Source organism: Ctenocephalides felis, unplaced genomic scaffold, assembly GCF_003426905.1.
Source record: "Ctenocephalides felis isolate EL2017-DRISC unplaced genomic scaffold, ASM342690v1 CF-g0.4_SCAFFOLD_01170, whole genome shotgun sequence".
Lineage (NCBI taxonomy): Eukaryota > Metazoa > Arthropoda > Insecta > Siphonaptera > Pulicidae > Ctenocephalides > Ctenocephalides felis.
The window spans coordinates 40,220,508-40,243,912 of NW_020537324.1; the positions used below are offsets into that span (position 1 = coordinate 40,220,508).

The 23,405-nt window shown below is 32.5% G+C and overlaps 1 protein-coding gene across 1 annotated transcript in view; it reads left to right on the forward strand.

The window, feature by feature from the left end:
- LOC113367224 overlaps positions 1-14,164 on the forward strand; it is a 104,428-nt gene extending 90,264 nt beyond the window's left edge. The window contains exon 7 of the mRNA XM_026608851.1: positions 13,808-14,164. Within this exon, the coding sequence (XP_026464636.1) occupies positions 13,808-14,041 (234 nt within the window). The 3' untranslated portion in view covers positions 14,042-14,164. The remainder of the gene's footprint in view (positions 1-13,807) is intronic.
- Positions 14,165-23,405: the final 9,241 nt, after the last annotated feature.

Here is a 23,405-nt window from a genome sequence, read left to right on the forward strand (position 1 = left end):
AAAGCTGTAACATTTTTCATTCACTCAGTTTTTTTCAATCTCAGGCTGTTCTCTTGACATGCCACATAACAATACAATTAGAAACGAATTATCGGATTTTGCTTCGTAATTCAAAAAATTATGAAATAATACGTGGTAATAATATATCAAAATCTTGAAACTTCGAATATGCCAATTCAACTTAAATATAATTACTTGCACTTGCAAAAACTACTAAGGGAATTTATATGCGGGAAGTGGAAAAACTAAACACATATTTTCGTTAGGTGCTCCATTCACTTATATATGTACTATATTTGCAAATGGTTAGTTATTTTTATACTAAACATTTTATATTATAAATATATTTTTTATGGACCAACGTTTGCCGGGTTAGCTAGTATATATATATTTATATATATATATTTATATATATATATATATATATATTAATTGTTTAATATTAACAAAACAGCACTCAGATTTGTTTAACACAACTTTATTTTATGATTACAGACGTTTCGAGACCATGGTGTGTCTCATCTTCAGTGTAATTTCAAAAACAGATACTTATATACTACACATTCTTTAATAATTTATTTAAATTTCATTTAATTTTTGATATACAAAAAACACCAACTATTCCTCCAATGCTTGACACTGTACTAAAGAAACATATAACACTTACAGAAATATTCTAAACAAATTTGAAGTACTTATCTAGATGGAGACAGAATGGGTATCATTATAATGTAAACAAAAGGAGTGCTATCGCATACAAAAATCGATAAAAATGAAAAAACAAATTAATTTATTGAAAAGAATAAGATAAATGAAAAAATTTATATAAATTATTAATGATGTTTATATAAGTGTCATGTAAAATATTTGTGTCGGTTCTTAGATTTATGCTATTGTTAGTCCGAACTATTAACATTGATTCTGCCATGCTCCGTTTAAATAAGTCTTTCTCATGGAATAAAATTTGGGGATTGTCAAAATCAAACTTATGGTTGTTGATATTAGCATGATCCACAAGTGTACTTTTAAATTTTTTGTTATCTATTTTTTCACATTGTAATTCATGTTGTCTGAGTCTCTTTTCTAAGTTCTGGCAGGTCTGGCCATATATATATATATATATATATATATATATATTGAAATGTTATGGGGTGTAGATTGAGTTGGGTTGGGTTCCAAATGTTGCTTGATTCACTCTCCAATGGGGTGCTAGATCCGTCCTACCTTTTTCCTGGTGTCGTGGGCAGAGCTCATAGTTATAATATGAAATAACAACACTGGTATGAATCTCCTCAGAACCGTGAGTACTTTATACTGGTATAGGCTGAAAGAGTCTTTACGCAAAGTCTAATACAAACACTGAATTTAATTTTGACTATAACTTTATTTAATCTTTAATAACTTCAAATCACAAACTGGCATAAATTTGTGTTAAGACATACTCTCTTTAAGACATTATTAAACTCGACTCTCTCCTAAGACATCACTGAATTTGCTGGACGATAACTACTCTATTTATTCAGTATAGGACGTGACATATGTGTACTTCCGCATTCGTGCGCTGGCCTTGTACTTTGGTTATTTATTAAAACCGCACGAAATGCATTGTTACACAATAATATATATATATATATATATATATATATAGGATAAGGTTGCACATCCCTGGCGCACCACCTCAGGTTGCGCGTCCCCGTCATGCACCGTTATCCTATGGTATAAAAGCACAGCGCAGCAATACTAGGCCCTTCACTTGCCTGCCCGAACTCACAGTGGATTCAAGGAGGAGTAGAAGACAGTACCTCGCTACATTGGTAACCCCTGACGTGAGAATAGTCGAGCATGTCAAAACCGGAGAAGCCAGAGCAAATATCTTTCCCGCCATCTTAGGTGGAAAGAGTCGGTGTCAAAGTTCCGCCATTTTGGCCTGAAAAGGCTCAGCTAGGTTTGCTCAACTTGAGGGACAATTTGCTCTTTCGAATATATCAGCTGACACTACAAAGTTTTACGTAGCAATCGCATACTTAGAGACACAATACGCAGCCGAGGTTGAAGACATTATTTTGAAACCACCAACAGAGAATAAGTATGAAACACTGAAATGTACCCTCATCGAGAGAGTATCGATGTCAGAAGATCGCAAGTTAGAACAGTTACTGGACAGAGAAGAAATCGGCGACAGACGACCATCGCAGTTTTTGCGTCATTTGCGCGCACTAGGCGGGTCAAAAGTCGACGATAGTATTCTCAAGATATTGTGGATCAGACTGCTTCCAGAAAATATTCAAGCCATCATATCGGCACACGACAATCTCGAGTTGGATAAAATAGCAGACATGGCGGATAAAATCTTCGATATATTGTTGGAGCATCAAATCTAAGCAGTTAGTAAACAAATGCCATACACGTCCAAAGAAATGAATCATACCATTTCAGAACAAATTTTGGAGCTTCAAAACCAGAACGCTACATTAAATTCGAAGATTGACTTGTTAGCTAAACAAGTTGAAGCCCTCACCCAAGCCAAGTACCGAACCTTACCATCGAGGTCGAAAGTCGTGCATCCATCTCCACGTGGCTATTGCCAGTACCACTCAAGATTTGGAGCTAAAGCACGGAAGTGTAATGAACCTTGTTCATTTAAATCTTTAAACTTAAACGACAGTCAATGAATGCGGCGCATCACTGTCAATCAATTAGTTCAACAAGCCGTCTATTAGTGGTTGACAAAGCATCCAAACAAGAATTCTTAGTCGACACGGGCGCGGATATTTGTGTATACCCTCGCAGAAAACTGAAAGGGCAGCATCCGCGTACCGAATATACGTTGTATACGGCAAATGGTGCGAAAATGGCGATCTATGGGACAGTGCAACAAGTTTTCAACTTCGGCCTAAAACGCAATTTTTCTTGAAAGTTTGTGTTAGCCGACGTCGAAAAACCCATTATTGGAGCAGATTTCTTATCATTTTATAACCTATTGGTAGATCTGCGCCACAAACGGCTACTAGAGGGAGATACAAAAGCACAAATGACGGGAAAAGTAACGGATGCAGTCGTCCCAACTGTTAAAACCCTGCGAAAGGAGTACCACAGTCTATTGCAAGAATTCCGGATATATAGACCTCAAGGAGCACCTCACAAAGTGAAGCATTCAACAAAACACCATATCAATACAACACCAGGGCCTCCGATATATTTTAAACCAAGACGGCTCAACGCGGAACGCCTTCAAATAGCTAAAACAGAATTAGCTCGGAATCGCTCGACGATCAAACAGCCCCTGGACGGCACCGCTTCACATGGTACCTAAACGAAACCTCGGATGGCGCCTGTGCGGAGATTACAGAGCACTCAACGCTCGTACTATTCCAGACAGATACCCGATAAAGCACATTTACGATATTACGCAGCATCTTCAAGGCATGAAAGTTTTTTTTAAAATTGACTTAGTGAAGGCTTACAGCCAAATTTCGGTCAACGAGGAGGATATACCAAAAACAGCAATTACTACTCCTTTTGGACTTTTTGAATTTCTTTATATGACCTTCGAACTTTGTAATGCAGGCCAAACCTTTCAAAGGTTTATCGACGAAGTCACACAAGGCAAGGATTTTTGCTATGCTTATATCGACGATTTGCTAATTGCATCAAGAAACCAGGAAGAGCATGCATGGCATCTACGAAGCATTTTCGAGAGACTTCAGCAGTATGGTATCATTATCAACTGTGACAAATGCATATTTAGTGTCCCGGAAATTGATTTTTTGGGATACACAGTCTCTAAAGATGGTATACGCCCAATTAAGGAACGAGTGGTAGCTCTTGTAAGAATCAAACCTCCTTCTAACATACAAGAATTGCGCAGATTTCTAGGAATGATTAATTTTTTACAATAATTAATTTACAACTGAATAAACAATTTACAACTGAAATAAAGCACATTGAAGGAAAAGAAAACGTCGTAGCTGATGCTTTATCTCGGATCGAAAAACTACATGCATCGTCGAAAGCAGATTATAACATACTCGCAAAGGAACAACAAGATGACGCGGAACTGCAAAGCTTCCCAAAGAACAGTTCTTTATTGGTCCTGAAGTCAGCACGTCTTCCGGGTACTACCATCAACGTATATTGCGATGTATCCACTAATATTCCACTATCCACTAATAAAACAAGTTTTTAACGAACTTCACAACCTAAGCCATCCTGGAAGAAATGCCACAGTGAAAATGGTATCCCAACAATTTTTTTGGCAGTCAGTGAACAAGGACTGTCGAGCCTGTACGAGGGAGTGCATTCCTTGTCAACGCAGAAATTCATCGCCACACGCGAGCACCGCTTGGTAAATTTTTGCTCCCTACCTGACGATTTTCTCACATACATTTAGATCTGATCGGACCCTTTTCAAGCGCACGAGGACTCAAGTAATTCCTATCAGTAATATTCACAAGGTGGCCAGAAGTCATCCCACTTCGAGATATCACAGCCGAGTCAGTGGCGCAAGCATTGATAGAGGGATGGATATCTCGTTTTGGCTGCCCCACAGAAGTAACGTGCGATCGCGGAGTCCAGTTTAAATCCCGCCTATTTGACGCCATTGGTAAATTTACAGGGTCGAAAATAACTTACACCACAGCTTATCACCCCAGCGCAAACGGCATGGTAGAGCGTTTTCACAGATCCTTTAAATCAGCTATTATGTGCCACAACAATAAGAGCTGGCTGGATGCGTTGCCGCTAGTACTACTCGGGTTGCGGTCTGTATGGAAGCAAGACTTGCAAGCTTCTCCAGCTGAAATGGTGTATGGGGAACCTCTTCGGCTTCCAGGAGAATTTCGAAGACCATCAGATCACACAAGACACACACCAGGTTCTCCAAAAACTTCGACAAACGGTCAAAACGCTCAAGGCAACGCCCGCTTCGAATCACGGAAATAATTACAGCTTTGTTCACCCGGATTTATCAACTGCTCGACAAATTTTTATCCGGGAAGACACCATAAGGACAGGATTACAACCGCCGTACACAGGACCATACGAAGTAGTGGACCGTTCGGATAAAACTATGACAGTGATTAGAAACGGCAAGGAAACTAAGATATCGATCGATAGAGCAAAACCAGCATATATATTCGAGCCAAACACACTCAGCGGGGGGGGGGGGTGATATAGGATAAGGTTGCACATCCCTGGCGCACCACGTCAGGTTGCGCGTCCCTGTCATGCATTGTTATCCTATGGTATAAAACCACAGCGCAGAAATACTCGGCCCTTCACTTGCCTGCCCGAACTCACAGTGGATTCAAGGAGGAGTAGAAGACAGTACCTCGCTACATATATATATATATATATATATATATATATATATGAAATGAATAAAACAGCCAATGCGTCGAATGTAAAGAATTTATTTTAATTTTTTATACGTTTCGAGACTAGATGTGTCTCATCATTCAGCTAAAAAAAAATTACATTATAAAGAAAAAGTTTAAAAATGAATTTATATTAGAAAAATTAATTGAAAACAACAATTATATACACCAGATCAGGAAAAACTACACTATATTAACACATTTTAAGTAAAAACACAAAAAAGGTAAAAGTAAAATTGTATGAAACACATAATTATGTTTTAAACAGACAGCATAACAACGCAGTTTGACTTATTTGCGTCGGCGACGTGTAGTACGAACTCCAACACGCGTGTATGGAAAGGAGGGGATATCAGGGTCGTAGTAGAGGGTCAGATTTACAGAAATTAATTATATTTTGATAACTTTCTGAGAGTAAGCAAGAAGAACTGCGTTTGTTCATACAATTTGAATTTAAAAAGATAAAACATGATTCAGAAAATCTTCTAAGGTCTACATTTTTTTCTTTATACAAAATTATAGGATGGTCAGTATTAAAAGAGTGTTTGAAATTAATGATGTGCTCAGAAAAATTTCCTAAATTATATTGCCTTCCAAAAATCCACAAAGCAGATTTACCGTTAAGACCTATAGTTGCTGACATAAACTCACCGTTAAGTAATTTAACTAAATATTTAAGTTCTGTCCTCTCTAAGGTCACCATTTTATCAAAATCTAATGTCTCAAACTCTTTTATTTTGGCAAAATTTCTCAACAACTTAAGTATACCGTCTGACTTTTCTTTGGTTAGCTTTGATGTCGTTTCGTTGTTTACTAACGTTCCATGGGATCTTGCGTTGGATGCCATTTCGGAGCATTGGAATGACATCAAACCACATACAACTATCAATTTATTTTGGTTTAAATACATTTTAAAGTTCATATTCAATAATACATATTTTTGTTTGGACAATAAATTTTTTGCTCAGATTTTTGGTATGCCTATGGGCTCTAGCATTAGTCCCCCTTTGGCAGATTTAACTTTACAGTTACTTGAAAATTTCGTTTTACCCAAACTTCCTGTTTAACCTTTCTTTTACTTTAGATATGTTGATGACGTTCTCTTGTGTTTAGAAAATAATTCCATCTCCTCCACTCTTGATGCTTTTAATTCTTTTAACAATCATTTAAAGTTTACTTGTGAGTTTGAAGATGACAATTCCATTAGTTTTTTAGACATTAAACTTATTAGAAACCAAAACAATTATATTTTAACTGATTGGTTTCAGAAACCAACTTCTTCTGGTAGATACATTAATTACTTATCGTTTCATTCTCGTTCTGTAAAAATTTCTATCATCATTTCTCTCATTGATAGAGCTATTCTTTTAAGCAATAAAACTTTTTGGAATAAAAACTTGGATTTAGTCCGCTCCATTCTCTCAAATAACTCTTATCCTATACATTTAATCAATAATATAATTAAAAATAGGTTAGAATATTTAAACGTTACCAATTTTGATAATAATAATGTCACATCCGTTGTTCAAAAATATTTTACCGCTGATTCAAATTCTTCTTCTTTATTTAGCAAATATAAAGGCATTATTTGTTTACCTTATTTAGGGAGTTTTTCTTATTTTTTAAAAAAACTTTTTTCTGTTGAAGGTTTTCTTTTAGTATTTACTTTTGATAACACACTCAGTACCCTGTTTTCTACTTTAAAATCAAAATCTCCGTCTGACAGAATCACCGATGCCGTTTATAAAATTAATTGTTTAGATTGTGACAGTTGTTACATCGGTGAAAGTTCCCAATACATTAGCAAAAGAATGAATCAACATATTTATAATTCAAAAAACCCTAGACAATTTAAAACAATGTTTTCTGAGCACATTATTAATTTCAAACACTCTTTTAATACTGACCATCCTCTAATTTTGTATAAAGAAAAAAATTTAGACCTTAGAAGATTTTCTGAATCATGTTTTATCTTTTTAAATTCAAATTGTGTGAACAAACGCAGTTCTTCTTGCTTACTCTCAGAAAGTGATCAAAATATAATTAATTTCTGTAAATCTGACCCTCTACTACGACCCTAATATACCCTCCTTTCCATACACGCGTGTTGGTATGAGATCGTACTACACGTCGCCTACGCAAATAAGTCAAACTGCGTTGTTATGCTGTCTGTTTAAAACATAATTATGTGTTTCATACAATTTTACTTTTACCTTTTTGGTCTTTTCTTAAATTATTTTTGCTTTCCTACAGTAGTATCATGTGATTGTGGTGTTGTAAAATGTGTTAATATAGTGTGGTTTTTCCTGATCTGGTGTGTATAATTGTTGTTTTCAATTAATTTTTCCAATATAAATTCATTTTTAAAACTTTTTCTTTATAATGTAAATTTCTTTTAGCAGAATGATGAGACACATCTAGTCTCGAAACGTATAAAAAATTAAAATAAATTCTTTACATTCGACGCATTGGCTGTTTTATTCATTTCAATATGTTTCAACGTCGAACAAAAAATCCTCAATATATATATATATATATATATATATATATATATATATATATATATTTCAAATTAACTAGCAGCCCATTCGTCGAATTGAAAAAGGTATAAAGTATTAAAAACTTTTATTTATACGTTTCGACACAAGATGCGTGTCATCATTCAGCAACACAGGACAAAAACACGCGTGTTTCTTGCTTCATAATGTTACATCTCAAAACTTTTAGTCAAATTAGTTTTCAAATCTTTTAGTTATTCATAATTTAAAAAAAAAAAAAATGTTTTTTTCTAATATGTTATAAGTTTAATTTTTTTAAATAAAATTTTTTTTGAGTGTTTTTGTCCTGTGTTGCTGAATGATGACAAGCATCTTGTGTCGAAACGTATAAATGAAAGTTTTTAATACTTTATACCTTTTTTAATTCGACGAATGGGCTGCTAGCTACTTTGAAATATGTTTTAACGTCTAAAAAACTATCAAGATATATATATATATATATATATATATCTTTTTTTCTATATATATATTATCTTTCTATATACATATATATATATATATATATATATATATATATATAAATAAGTCGGGTTTTCCTTCCTGACGATTTAACTCCAGAACGCACGAACCGATTTTGCATTCGTTGGAAAGGTCTCGGGTTCCGCAAGGTTTATAGCTAAGAAAATTATTGGTGCATGGCATCGTGCCCTAATGCAAATTGCTGGAACTTTACGCACCGTAATTAAAAATTCGGGTAATAAAAATAATCAATAATTGTTTTAAATATATTCAAATATATTATCTTCTATATATATAAAAATAAGTCGGGTTTTTCTTCCTGAAGATTTAACTCCAGAACGCACGAACCGATTTCGACAATTTTGCATTCGTTGGAAAGGTCTCGGGCTCCTCAAGGTTTATAGCTAAGAAAATTAGTGGGGCATGGCATCGTGCCCTAATGCAAATTGCTGGAACTTCACGCACCGTGATTAAAAATTCGAGTAATGAAAATAATCAATAATTGTTTTAAATAATTTCAAATAGATTATCCTCTTCTTCTGTATATATAAAAATAAGTTGGGTTTTCCTTCCTGACGATTCAACCCCAGAACGCACGAACCGAATTCGACAATTTTGCATTCGTTGTAAAGGTCTCGGGCTCCGAGAAACCGAAGGTTTATAGCTGAGAAAATAAATGGTGCATGGCATCATATATTCAATTATATATATATATATATATATATATATATATATATATACAGTACAGGCCAAAAGTTTCCGGACACATGAAAAAAATCTCATTTTCCGAGTTTTGAGCTATATTTTTCATATAAAAATAATTTTATTCAAGTTAGTTTTGTACATTCTACGTAGTATTAATATTTAGTGACTGATTTGTAACCAATTTGTGAGAAATGATGAACTAATTAGCAATGAAAATGTTAAAATGTCACAGTCGATTTTCCTGAATATGACCACCCTTTGCTTTGATCACTGCAGCGCATATTTTTGGTAATCTTTTGACGAGTTTTTGCAATGTTTGCGCAGGTATGTTCTTCCAGGACTCGTTAAGGCAATTCCACAGGGCAGGGAGGCTGCTTGGATGCAAATCAGTCAGACAAATGCACAACAGTTCTATTGGATTAAGATCTATTATTTGAAATTTTTTTTCGTCTTGTTTTCGCTTCAAATAATTGGCACAGAGTCGGGAAGTGTGTTTAGGGTCATTATCTTGTTGAAAAATAAATTTTGGACCAATTAAATTAATACCAGATGGAATGGCGTGGCGCTGAAGTATGGTATGATACTGTTCTTTCTTTAAAGTTCCATCTTTTTTGACAAGCGATCCGACTCCATTGAATCTAAAACAACCCCAAGCCATCACTGAACCACCACCGTGCTTCACCTTTGGCGAAATACACTTAGAATTAAGTCTTTCATTACCCTTCCTACGTCGATGATTTCCGAAAAGTTCGAATTTTGACTCATCCGTCCATAAAACTGATTTCCATTGATCGATGGTCCAATTTAAGTGGGTTTTGGCAAATTGCAATCTCTTTTGTTTATTTACTGTTCGCAGAAGTGTTTTTTTGAGTGTCCTGCACAATCGCCGGATCTTAATCCAATAGAGCTGTTGTGGGACGAGCTTAAATGCCTCATGAAGGATTTGCATCCAAGCAGCCTCCCTGCCCTGTGGAATTGCCTTAACGAGTCCTAGAAGAACATACCTGCGCAAACATTGCAAAAACTCGTCAAAAGATTACCAAAAATATGCGCTGCAGTGATCAAAGCCAAGGGTGGTCATATTCAGGAAAATCGACTGTGACATTTTAACATTTTCATTGCTAATTAGACCATCATTTCTCACAAATTGGTTACAAATCAGTCACTAAATATTAATACTAAGTAGAATGTACAAAACTAACTTGAATAAAATTATTTTTATATGAAAAATATAGCTCAAAACTCAGAAAATGAGATTTTTTCATGTGTCCGGAAACTTTTGGCCTGTACTGTATATATATATATATATATATATATATATATATATATATATGTGTGTGTATGTATATCACATTGCTCAATAAGTCCATACAATAACTAAGAAAAACCCAATTTTTTGTCAATTTTTTTTTTATTCAATATAGTTTTTTACAACCGATTATAGCCAATTTCGAACCTTTCGATTCTATTTTTATAGTGCGATTTGTACTTTGCCACAAAATTTAGCAATCATCTCTTCATTGGGCAAAAACTCCTTTACAGCGAGCATCCTATTGAGATCTGAAAGCAGGATATAGTCGCTGAGGAACAGATCTAGAGAATATAGTGTGTGGGAAACCAACTTCAAATTCTCTAATAACGCTAAATAAAAGTCACTGTTAATAGTCTGCCCTTTATCATTATAGTTCATGAAAATCATTCCTTGCGAATCCTAAATAACTGACGACATAATCTCACCGGCTGATCATTTGCATTTGTTTTCATCATCATGTCTAGTTCACTCAGTTCACTCAACTAACTGTCTATTTGACTCCGGAGTGTATTGCTGTAGCCAGGTCATATTCTTGGTAACATATTGATACAAAAATAGTTTTTTTTGGTTAAACAACTTCAAATACTCTTACAAATCATCAAATCATTATAATTTTGATCAAATGTGAGTTTGCGCGGCATTTATTTATAACAGAGTTTTTTCCTATTCAATTATTTGTTAACTGTAACGTCCAACATGTTCTATTGATATCTTTAGGGTGTCAGTTATCTCAGGCTGTCTTACTTTTCTATTTTCCAAAATTCTTGACTATTTGACTATTTGTTGTTTTCCTGTTTCCATATTGCCTACGGTATCCAATTTTGGGGTTTCTCTAACGAACTAAGTATAGTTGTTCTTAATTTCATAAAAATTAATCCAGACTTTTTTTAATTTGTCTTCGATGTCAAATACAGAGTACAATATTAGTCATTAATTAGTTAGGTCGGACTTATAAACTACACGGTTCTTTTAATACTATCGGCGTCTCGGTATACAATTTATGAACAAACTGCCCTTACGTGTTCGTATTGATAACCTTTGATAATAAGAATTTTCACAAAGCACTAAGTAATGCACCTCAGGAATTTTTAGATATCGATTTTTCAAATTATTTTCCCGAAAATTTCAACTAATCATTAACGAGACTTTTCCCTCTCGAAGAAATTTCTCTATTACAGGCAGCAGCAAGATCGATGGATCGATGACAGTAAAATCCTTACGAATGAACAGGCCTAAACCCACCAGCCATACCTACGATGCTCGTCACAATATAATTTGTTAAACTATAGTTTAACTTTAATATATTTATAAATACTTCTGTTGCAAAAATGCTTCTAAATTACTATTATTAACTTCCCTAAGGAGAAGTTTGTTTTCATAGAAAAATCCGAATCGCTAATTTTATGTTTTCTCGACGTTTCAAGTGATTCTGAATCGAATGAGTATTTGGAAAAAGTATGTGTGTGTGTGTGATTTTTTGCCGTAAATCTACGTTTTCTCAAAAACGGCTGGGTCAATTTCAAAAATTTAAAAGCCATTCGATGTATCTCGATGAGGACAAGCGATTATCAATTTTGCGCGATGATCAGCCAAGCCGTTTCTTTGTAAATAGCAGAAAAGAGAAAAAAAAATCGTCCACGTTTTAGCGCGAAATTCTGAATCGATTTTGAAAATTCAAAAACTATTCGAAAGATGTTAGGATGTTGTGATGGGTCTTAATTATGTATTTTTTTAAACCAGGAAAAGTTTATACTCAAAGTGAAGAAGAAGAAGAAGAAGAAAAAGAAAAAGAAGGAGAAGGAGAAGTTAGAAGAAAAACGATACAAAAAGATGAAGAAACATTTGAAAATTATGACTACTAGGAATAAATTTAGTTGTTTTTTTATAATTACCGCCTTTATTTTTTCCAACCCAAATTCACAAATATTATTTTGCAAGTGTTCCAGAACAAACAACATCACAACAGACCCGTGCAGTAGGTCTACTGGGAAAACCACGATAAAACGAAAACACTATCTCGTAAATGGCGTATAAACGTAATTTTTAAAGTCATATAACTTTAAAACGATGGCTCTGAGCAAAAAAAGTATTCATCCATTTTTTGTAGATAAAAACTGACCATTTAGTTAAATAGCGGAAAGGCGTCATTTTTTTACCTTTGACCTTGTGCCATTTTTTTACCTCGCATCGGATCGATGAGGACTTTTGAAATTTCTTTTATAATTGTATTTTAAATAATTTTGCCATCATGAATTATAATAACCTTAAATTTGTAAATTGACCGGGCTATAAAGTGTTGTAAAGTTCATTAAAATACTTCTTAAACTATTAAAAAATACTTGCAACAAACAAACTATTTATTTTTAAAAATTATTAAAATTAACTAAATATAAATAAGTTTATAGTAAATAAATTAAATAATAAATGAATAAGTAATAAAATAGTTTTTTATATTGTTTCAACAGCAATCAGAACTTCAAGACTTATGGCTTAAGATATTATTATGAGAGGCAACCCATCGGTTCACCATTCTCCTATGTTTGGGATTTACATATTAGCTCTTACGTCTAACAATTTACACATGATTGAATGATGCAACTATGTCCACGAAGGATAATTTCCACTTGGAATTATATTGTGATCTATAATCCCAAGTGGAAATTTGACATCAAAGTTGCGTGATGTCAGACTTAGCAGTAGCGGGAATCGAACCAGCGAACCTGGGACTAGTTGGTGCTAGAACACGCTATAACCGATATCACCACCGCTGGCCTCAACTAATAAAATAGTTAATAGTTAATTAAAATATGTTAAATTTGCAAAATATTGACATGAGCCTTATTATAATATCATTATACTGACGGCTTGTAAAATAAATAAATAAATAAATGAATAAATTGGCTTTCCAAAGCGTTCATCATTGTCTGTGTAATTTTTGCCTATTGCTTCGATTTGTCAGAGTCGAATCGATCAATAGACAAAATTGTGTTGAATTCATTTTTTTAAAAGAACTCAAAAGAACCGTCACTTGAACGTCTGTAACTTGTAAACTAATCGTCGGATTGTCATGAAATTTCGAGAGATATCTTCTTAAAATTGGTGCTTCATACAAATCACATGGCAATACATGGCAACAACAGCTATGTGTTATCCTACGGATTCTATATATACATACTTTCAATATTGATAAGTTTGTTTCATTTTTTTTAAATATTATGATTGGGCTTACATTTTAGAAAAAATATGTATCATTGTTTCGATATGTATCATAGTTTTCTGTTATTTCGAGAAATGTATGTTAAATTACTGTTAAACGTTGTGACTGCTATTATGATAGAATTATAAACACGCACTATTTTCAGGTCTCTAATCTAATAAGAAATATTTTCAATTTTCAGTATCATACACAGAAAGTGATCTTGGATGACATTTTAACAGTGGAAAAATCTTATGAGGTTGGTAAAGGTGCAGTCAATCTTAAACCAGACTTTGAGAAATTATCTAACAAGGATTGTGAAAGTATGTTGAAAACTTATGGTATAAAACGTCTTAAGAGAAAACGAACTAATCAAATATTGGAGTATATATATGACCAAACGCATCCGATAGCTAAGCTATCACTAAAAAAGTAAAGTAACATATTTACTAGTTAGCCTAGTCCATTGAATAAATAATAAAATTGTAAAATATATTATTCTTTGTACATATTTATATATCGCTTCCAGTTTTAGATTTATAGATTTTTCTAAAAAGCTTGGACCTAGTGGATTTGCTCATAATTTTGATTTGAAAAAATTAGATTCTCAAACATTTGATTTAAAAAAAAACCCTGATATTGAAAAATATTTGAAAATATTTTTATTGTTTATTTGTGGGTCAATTATTGAGTTTTGAGTGGGAAAACTGATTTGTGAATAAAAATAAATGTTTTTTTTTTAATGAAACTGTTTTTTTTTAATTTTCAATATAAATGTTTTTTATGTATAAAGATTTTTGTATCTGAATTGTGGAAACGATAATATTTAAAATTATATTTATATGTGAGTCATTCTTTTACAAACCGCACACCAACCAGACTTTGGCCTTTTAGAATCGTCTGATTTTTTTTACAGGTATTATACATAAAATCAATCGACACGTATTTCAGGATTTGGCTGAAAAAAAAAACGTAAACATTTACGAATAAAATATGGAAGTATTGTTGAGAAAATTGCAAAAACATTTTTTAACTTCCCGAAGGAGAAGTTTATGTTTTCATCAAAAATTCCGGTTTGCTAATTTTATGTTCACTTGACGTTTCAAGCCATTCTGAATCGAATGAGACCAAATTTGGAAAAAGTATGTGTGTGTGCGTGTGAACAGAACTTTCGCTGTAAATCGACGTTTCCTCAAAAAGGAATATCGATTCAAAAATTTATAAACCATTCGATGTGTCTCGATGAGGACTAGCGTTTATCAATTTAAATTCAATCAGAGTTTGCGCGACGATCAGTCTAGCCGTTTCTTTGTAAATAGCAGAAAAGTGAAAATTTTTTTGTTCACGTTTTAGCCCGCAGTTCTGAATCGATTTTAAAAATTCAAAAACCATTCGAAAGATATTGGTAGGAATCGTGCTGATTAGTTTTTCGTAAAGATGGGCTGGGCCGTTTTCTTGTAATGAAGTGTTCAAAAAATTTTTAGAACGATTTTTGATTTTTTTTTGACGGATGATACCATAGTTTTATAGATTATACTAAAATATTACGGCCCTACGGCAAATTATTTTATTTTAAAAATTTGTCAAAGTTTGCGTAAATATTCGCGTAAGGAATCTTTTTTGCAAAATCATGAAAAACGTGTCAAAATGCTTTTATAAATAATATCTATAAAAAAGTTCAGACAATTCTAAAATGTGAACATTTTATTTTGTCTAATATACGTGCTATTTGTGAAAGATTGGCCGGTATGTATGTCATCATTCAGTAATTCGAAAAAAATCATACAATAATTTAAACATTTTTACAAAAAAAAACTACTAAACTGGTGATGTATGGCATCGGCTTTAAGGCAAATTGTTGGAACTTTCCGTACCGTAACGAAATGTTCGAGGAATATTAAATGTTTTCAAATAGTTTATTATAAATACTGTAACATTGTCTAATATTGATAAGAATTATATAAACTGAATTACAAAGTTTAAATTATTTATTTAAAGTATATAAGCAAGCTTAGAACTTTAGCGGACACACAACACACACACACTCACATCCTTATTTTCTGAGGTATACCAAAATGTTCAGAAACTTTGAAACGTGAAGATATGCAAAAAATGTTTTTTCGATTTTGGGCCCATTACTATGACTTACCCTACGGGAAGACAATTATTTATGAAAATTCCATATATATGAAGATATATAATTTCTTCTTATATATAAAAATGGAGCTCTCGATCAAATGATTCGGTAAAACTTGAAAACGGCTAAACCGATTTTGCCAGTCTTAGTCTTGAAAAATTCGTGCTAATCACTAGGTTGTCAGAAAGGTGAGATATTATTTCAAAATCGCGTAGAAACTTTACATTTTTAATTTGAAAATTTTGTAGAAGCGTAATTTAAATAAAACAAAGGACGGTCGTGGCTAACACGTCAAATGTCAAACGTTTTTGACAGATGATGTTCAATTACGTTTAATAGGATGTTTTACGTGAATATTATTTAATATTACAAACTTACTAATTGTAGTAAGTAGTTTTGTTTGTAGTTTTATTTATATACAAAAACATAGTAAACGGTAAAGTGTTACTAGAGACGCAAAATATCATCTTTTTTGAAATGTTAATATGAAAATGCACTTTTTGCAAATCATATTTTTCTCAAACAATTGGTCTTTTCAATTTTTTGGTTGCTTTCCAAAGAGAATAATTTGTTTCACTACTTGCAGAAAGATTATGTAAGTAGTTTTCAAAAGAAACATTTTTATAATTTATTATTAAATTTTTCAGGTCTCTGCATGCACTGTTAAATTTTCTTTTATCTTCCGGTGATCTAGTTATTTGCCAAATTCTTCTTAATTTCCTTTTCTGTGCAATGATTTTTTTAATATCTATGGGCACAGAGTGACTGTGATTGTGATTTAGAATAGGAGTCGATATTTTAGCTGCTGCAATTAATGTATTTGTGAAGTTGTTGATACCGATATTCAAATCATTCTCACTTTTTAATGGAATATTACAGTTAATGGTGTCTTCGATGTATTCTTGGAAAAGAAGCCAATCGGTAAATTTGTTTGTAAGCGAACTCATGACTTTGGTTGGAGTATTAGTGGAGTATTTAAGAATTACTGGTGAATGATCAGAACTGAGATCCAGACTTGAATTTATTTCAACACTCTCGTTTTTAATATTTTTGGCTACAAAAAAATCGAGGAGGTCTGGAATTTTGTTCAAATCAGTTGGCCAGTATGTGGGCTCACCCGTAGAAAATGTCCGAAGATTATTATTATTTATTGTATTATACAATTGACGGCCTCTAGGTGTTATTAGTCTAGATCCCCAAAATGTGTGCTTTGCGTTATAATCACCTCCCGCAATAAACAAATTTCCAAGGCTGGTAAAAAAAGTTGTAAACTGATTTTCAGTAATAATGTGCCTTGGCGGACAATAGATTGCCGACACTGTAATTTTGTGAGTCATTAGGTCAATTAAAACATTTGTACCAATTGTACCAATTCCTCCTTTAAGAAAAACAGACGGTTCATGGGCAAGAAGTCCAGAAGAAAAAACTAATGCATTCGCCGAACACCTGCGCCTCACATTTCAGCCATTTTCACGTAAATGCAACTCTAATGATGAACAATTCATTTATGATTTTCTTCAGGATTCACCGTCGCTAGTGACTCATGATGTTAATCGTTTTACTGCGGCTGAAGTAACCCAAGAAATTGCAAAAGCAAATTCTAGAAAATCACCTGGACCAGACCGGATTTCTATTAAAATGCTTAAAGAACTTCCAAGAAAAGCTATTAGAATGCTCACAATAATATATAACTCTATACTGAGAATGAAAACTTTTCCGCAGTCTTGGAAAAGAGCTAAAATAATCCTTATAGTGAAACCAGGTAAAGACCCTTATCTATTATCTTCCTACCGGCCGATAAGTTTATTGTCTTGCATATCGAAAATATTTGAAAAGCTAATTCTTCAACGGATTAAAATAATCCTACAAGAACAAAGTTTTATTCCGAACCATCAATTTGGGTTTCGCGACAAACATTCAACAATTGAGCAAGTTCACAGAATAATAAACGTAATTAACAATGCGCTGCATAATAAAGAGTACTGTTCTGCGGCTTTTTGGATCTCAAGCAGGCATTTGACAAAGTATGGCATACCGGATTAATGTATAAAGTTAAAAGATGTTTACCAGATTCTTTATTCCTATTAATAAAATCATATTTACAAAATAGAAACTTTTTTGTCAGCATCGCCGATACGGACTCAAATATTACCGAAATTAATTCTGGAGTGCCTCAAGGGAGTGTCCTCGCCCCAACACTATTTTTAATTTTTACAGCTGATTTTCCAACTTCAGCTGACACGAGTTTAGCCACATTTGCTGATGATACGTGCATCATCGCCACAAACAAAGATCCGACTGCAGCTTCCAACAGCCTTCAGCACCATCTCAGCTTAGCTGAGAAATGGTTTTCGTTGTGGAGGATAGAAGTAAATAGCACAAAATCAGTCCATATAACTTTCACGCTTCGCACCCAAACTTGCCCAGCAGTTGTACTCAACGATGAAATTATTTCGTCCAAAGAATCAATAAAGTATCTCGGCATTCACTTAGATAGGAAACTCAACTGGAAAGTACACATAAAGAACAAAAAACAACAAATAGATCTAATCTTCAAAAATTATTATTGGCTCTTAAACAGAAAATCAGAATTATCAACTTACAACAAATTACTTATATATAAGGCTGTGATCAAACCCGTGTGGACCTACGGATTACAACTTTGGGGTACTGCTAAAAAGAGCAATTTAAACATAATACAACGAGCACAAAACAAATTCCTGCGGCAAATATTAAACGCTCCTCACTACACGCCAACATGGATTCTCCACAAAGACACGGGTATACCTACAATTCAAGAACATATATCAATGTTTGCCTGTAATTATAAGAATAGAATTGACGCACATCCAAACCAACTAGCATGCAACTTATACCAGGATGGCCAGCCGACCAGGCTCAAAAGGAAAATACCTCGAGATTTATTATAGTTTATTTTTATATTTATATTTTTTTTTCTCTATATTTGTCTTTAGTTTTTTCTTTTTTATATATTAACTATAGTAGATACACCACTGGGCGTATGTACTAATTTGTAAACAACCAATTGTAAACAATTGTCAGCATTCTCTGCTAAATATAATTATTTTTATAGATTGCAGAATAAAAATAAAATAAAAAAAAAAAAAAAAAAAAAAATATTTTTCTCAAACACGGTGCTCTGAAAGATCTCATTTGTATAATTAACGTAAACGTACCATATTACGGGATGTTAAGGAACGTTTGACTTTAAAGACGAATCTTAGAGAAAATAGGAAAGTGGACGATCTAAATCTCTTATATTTTATTAATTAGACCTTTAAGATTATTATAAAACAAGATTTTTCGTCGTAGAACGTCATTTATAGAAATAATCGGCATTTTGCTGAACCACGCGTTTGTCCCTAATTCCGTGTTAAAATTCGGCTCATGAACATAATGCCGGGAATCGTTGTACGTTATTCTGCGATAGCGCTCGAAGCATACATTTTTGATCGTATTGCCTTGATAAATATAGTTGAATTATTATAAAAAGTACGGTTAATTATAGAATAATACTTTGATATGATTTTAAATATTTATTTAGTTTTATAAAAGTCATAAAATTATAAGAAGTTCAAAACTTCTAAAATAAAAATAAAATAAAAGCTGGTATTATTATAATAATAGCCGTATAATAATCATTATCAATACTGTTTCGGTAAATCAAATAAATGAAACAATATAGGAATAATTTTTAACGGCAATTAAACAAAAATATAAACTTAAAATAAATATAAAATTTAAACTCAAAAAAATTAAACTTGAAATAAAAGTTACAATTCTGCCAAAAAACGTAAATCTTTAAAGACTTTGAAATAATCTTTAAAGACTTTCAAGTTAACAATAACTACTAGCTTAAATTAGGTTTGATCGGAAATTTTGAATGTTTTAGAAGCTTTAAAATACATTTAATATAATATGGCAAATTTCTTTTAATGCCTTTTCCAGGGTGAATATTTAATTGGAGCTATCATTCTTTGAAAAACTGAAAGACCAATTTAAAATCATACCCAAATAAATTTACTGATATTGAATATAATTTTAATAATATTTAATAAACTATTAATAAGACTATTAGAAAGTTACTGCATTGAAGAGTAGCCTCGGCAACTTACTTTCAAGTAATTGCAATTCATATTAATTTAATACCTTACGATGTATGTTCGTTTTAATAATATGCAGGTTATATAATGGTTATATTCCAAAAGCTTAGTCGGATTAAAACTATCGTGTTTATAGGAATGTCCCTAGATCTCTGCATACATACATACATACGAGCGCCCTAGTGAATCCGCGCCCTATAAGTACCGTGCGCTATACGGGGTATACCTGTATTTTTATTCAATTTATATAATAGAACTAGCTGTAAGTGGAATTCTGTCTTGAGGCAATTATGGCATCGTGCCTTAAGGCAAATTGCTCAAACTTCCCGTACCGTAACGAAATGATCGAGGAATAGTAAATGTTTTCAAATAGGTATTTATAAATATTGTAACATTGTCTAATATTTAAAAGAATTATATAAACTGAATTGCAGAGTTGAAATTATTTGTAAAATATATTAGAACTATGGTCAGAATTAAAAATAAAATCTGAAATATTTTCGATATACAAAAAACTAAAAAAGAAAAAAAAAGTTGGGACAATTTTTTTTTCCAAAATCAATTATTTTGTTAAGACAAGCAGAAAGTTCTTTGAATCATTTAAATCGGACGCTTAGTTCTCTCAAAAACTGTTATTTTTTACATATTTAGCTCCGTATCTTTGAAATGGCTGGGCCTGCCTTTGCCAAAAACTTATAAACACTTCTCTCAATCATTACTAATTGAATGTTTTTTAGATCATTCAAATCGGATACTCCGTTCTCTCAAAAATTCGATTTCTAATTTCTGCACTCTTTGCTCCGTATCTCCGAAACGGCTGAACCTGCCTTTGCCAAAAACTAATCAGCGCTTTTCCCTATCAATAGGAATCGAATGTTTTTTGAACCATTCAAATCGGTTGATCCGTGCGCCCTAAAACGTGACTGGAAATTTGTATTCATACATACATACACACACACACACACATCCTTTTTTTCTGAGGTATGCCAAAACGTTCAGAAACCTTCAAAACGTCGAGAAATGTAAAAATTTTCAATTCCGATTTTCGGCCCATTACAATAACTTACCCTACGGGAAGTTAAATAATTGATCATAGATGAAAAGGTAGAAATAAACTAGCTGTAAGTTGAATTCTGTTTTGAGGCAATTATGGCATCGTGCCTTAAGACAAATTGCTGGAACTTCCCGTACCGTAACGAAATGTTCGAGGAATACTGAATGTTTTAAAATAGATTATTATAAATATTGTAACATTGTCTAATATTTATGAGAATTATATAAACTGAATTGCAGAGTTGAAATTATTTGTAAAGTATATTAGAACTATAGTCAGAATTTAAAATAAAATCTGAAATATTTTCGATATACAAAAAACTAAAAAACTAAAAAAAAAAAAAAAAAAAAAAAAAAAATCAATTATTTTGTTAAGACAAGCAGAAAGTTTTTTGAATCATTTCAATCGGACCCTTAGTTCTCTCAAAAACTGCCATTTTTTACATATTTAGCTCCGTATCTTCGAAATGGCTGGGCCTGCCTTTGCCAAAAACTAATAAGCACTTCTCCCAATCATTACTAATTGAATGTTTTTTAGATCATTCAAATCAGATACTCCGTTCTCTCAAAAATTCGATTTCTATTTTTTGCACTCTTTGCTCCGTATCTCCGAAACGGCTGGACCTGCCTTTGCCAAAAACTAATCAGCTCTTTTCCCTATTAATAGGAATCGAATGTTTTTTGAACCATTCAAATCGGTTGATCCGTGCGCCCTAAAACGTGACTGGAAATTTGTATCCATACATACATACACACACACACACATACACACACACACACACACACACATCCATTTTTTCTGAGGTATGCCAAAACGTTCAGAAACCTTCAAAACGTCGAGAAATGTTAAAATTTTCAATTCCGATTTTCGGCCCATTACAATAACTTACCCTACGGGAAGTTAATAATCTTTTCATTACTACAATATTCTAGGTATATTGGAACAATGCAAATAAGTAAAAAAATCGTGTACTTTCTTACGGAAGAGTAGTCATTTTAAACTCAATTATTAGGGTTCAAAATTTAAAAAAACATATACCGTAATTACGTTACAGTATTTTGTAGTCATTAACAAACTTATTACCACCAGAAACACCGCCGAATTTAAGCACAGTTGAAAATAAAATATAAAACTATTTCAAGTCTACTTCTCGTAATTGCGGGATACTCACGAATTTACGTTCACTGGTTCAGATGTGTGAACCTAATTGCGGGAGTCATGAAATTGACAATTTCTTGACAAATATATGCTCGATTTAACTATAAAACTAATCTCTTATTATTACTGATCAAAAATTTCACATATTTAAATCGATTAAGCTTATTGGAATCGAATAAAAACCTTAAGCAATAGAACCGTCACATAACCTAACTCGCTAACAAGCTAGTACGAAATGGCGATCGGGTTACGACCGATGCTTTCAAAAGCTTCTTGCGGCTTTAAAAACTAATATTTAGATTCGAAAATCGTACTATTTTATTAGGATTCAAATTATAATTGATGTGCTAGTGAATAAAATTATTATTTATTGACCGTTTTCTTATTTTGCGATCAAAATGAAAAACTCTCGTAATAATGTACTATCCCGGAATAGTGTACATTTACCTATATACTATATATACTCATTGGTATTTATAAAACATTTTCTAGCTTATATTATTTTTTATTTATGTTATTTAAATTCAGAACCTAAATTTGATATCGATCAAAGGGTCATTTTGTCGAATAACATTTTCCCAGTATAATTTCCCAAAATTTATTGAAGAATAGATAGTAATATATGAAGGTCCGAGGTTAAAAAGTTCCACCACCGATGTGTCAAAAACCGGTAAAGTTAAGCATTATTTAACAACAATATTTGGAAGTAGAGGAAAAAAGATGTATAACCAGCTATAACCTTGATTCTCATGACTTTGCTATCGGGAGATAAACGGTAATCTTAGAAAATCCATAATAAAAGTATTTTCTTCCGTTGGTAGTTTTTTTGGCATTAATTAAAAATGTAATTATTTTGTAAAATACCTTTGAAATTAAAATAAGACTAAACTTGTTTACCACCTGGCCGTTTAACGTTTTTGTTTTCTAGATAACAAATTTTTGAAAGACATAAAAAAGCACATTTATACAATGATGAAGTAGTAGCTGGCAGTTTTACTGAACGTAGTCAGATAATTGTTCGGTTGAAATGTGTTATTTGTTGTGATATTATTGGTTTGATTTTTATAAAATTTTGGTATTTTACCAATGAAATGCGTATGTTAATTTATAATAATAGTTTATTGACAGTTTATATATGTTACGGTAAATGTGCATATTTCGGTGAATGTGCACATTCACCGGTGAATGTGCACATTTACCGGCTCATTTGGCGAATGTGAGTTTAACGCGCGGGTGAAATACTAATTCATATATTTATATTTATATTTATATTTATATTTATATTTATATTTATATTTATATTTATATTTATATTTATATTTATATT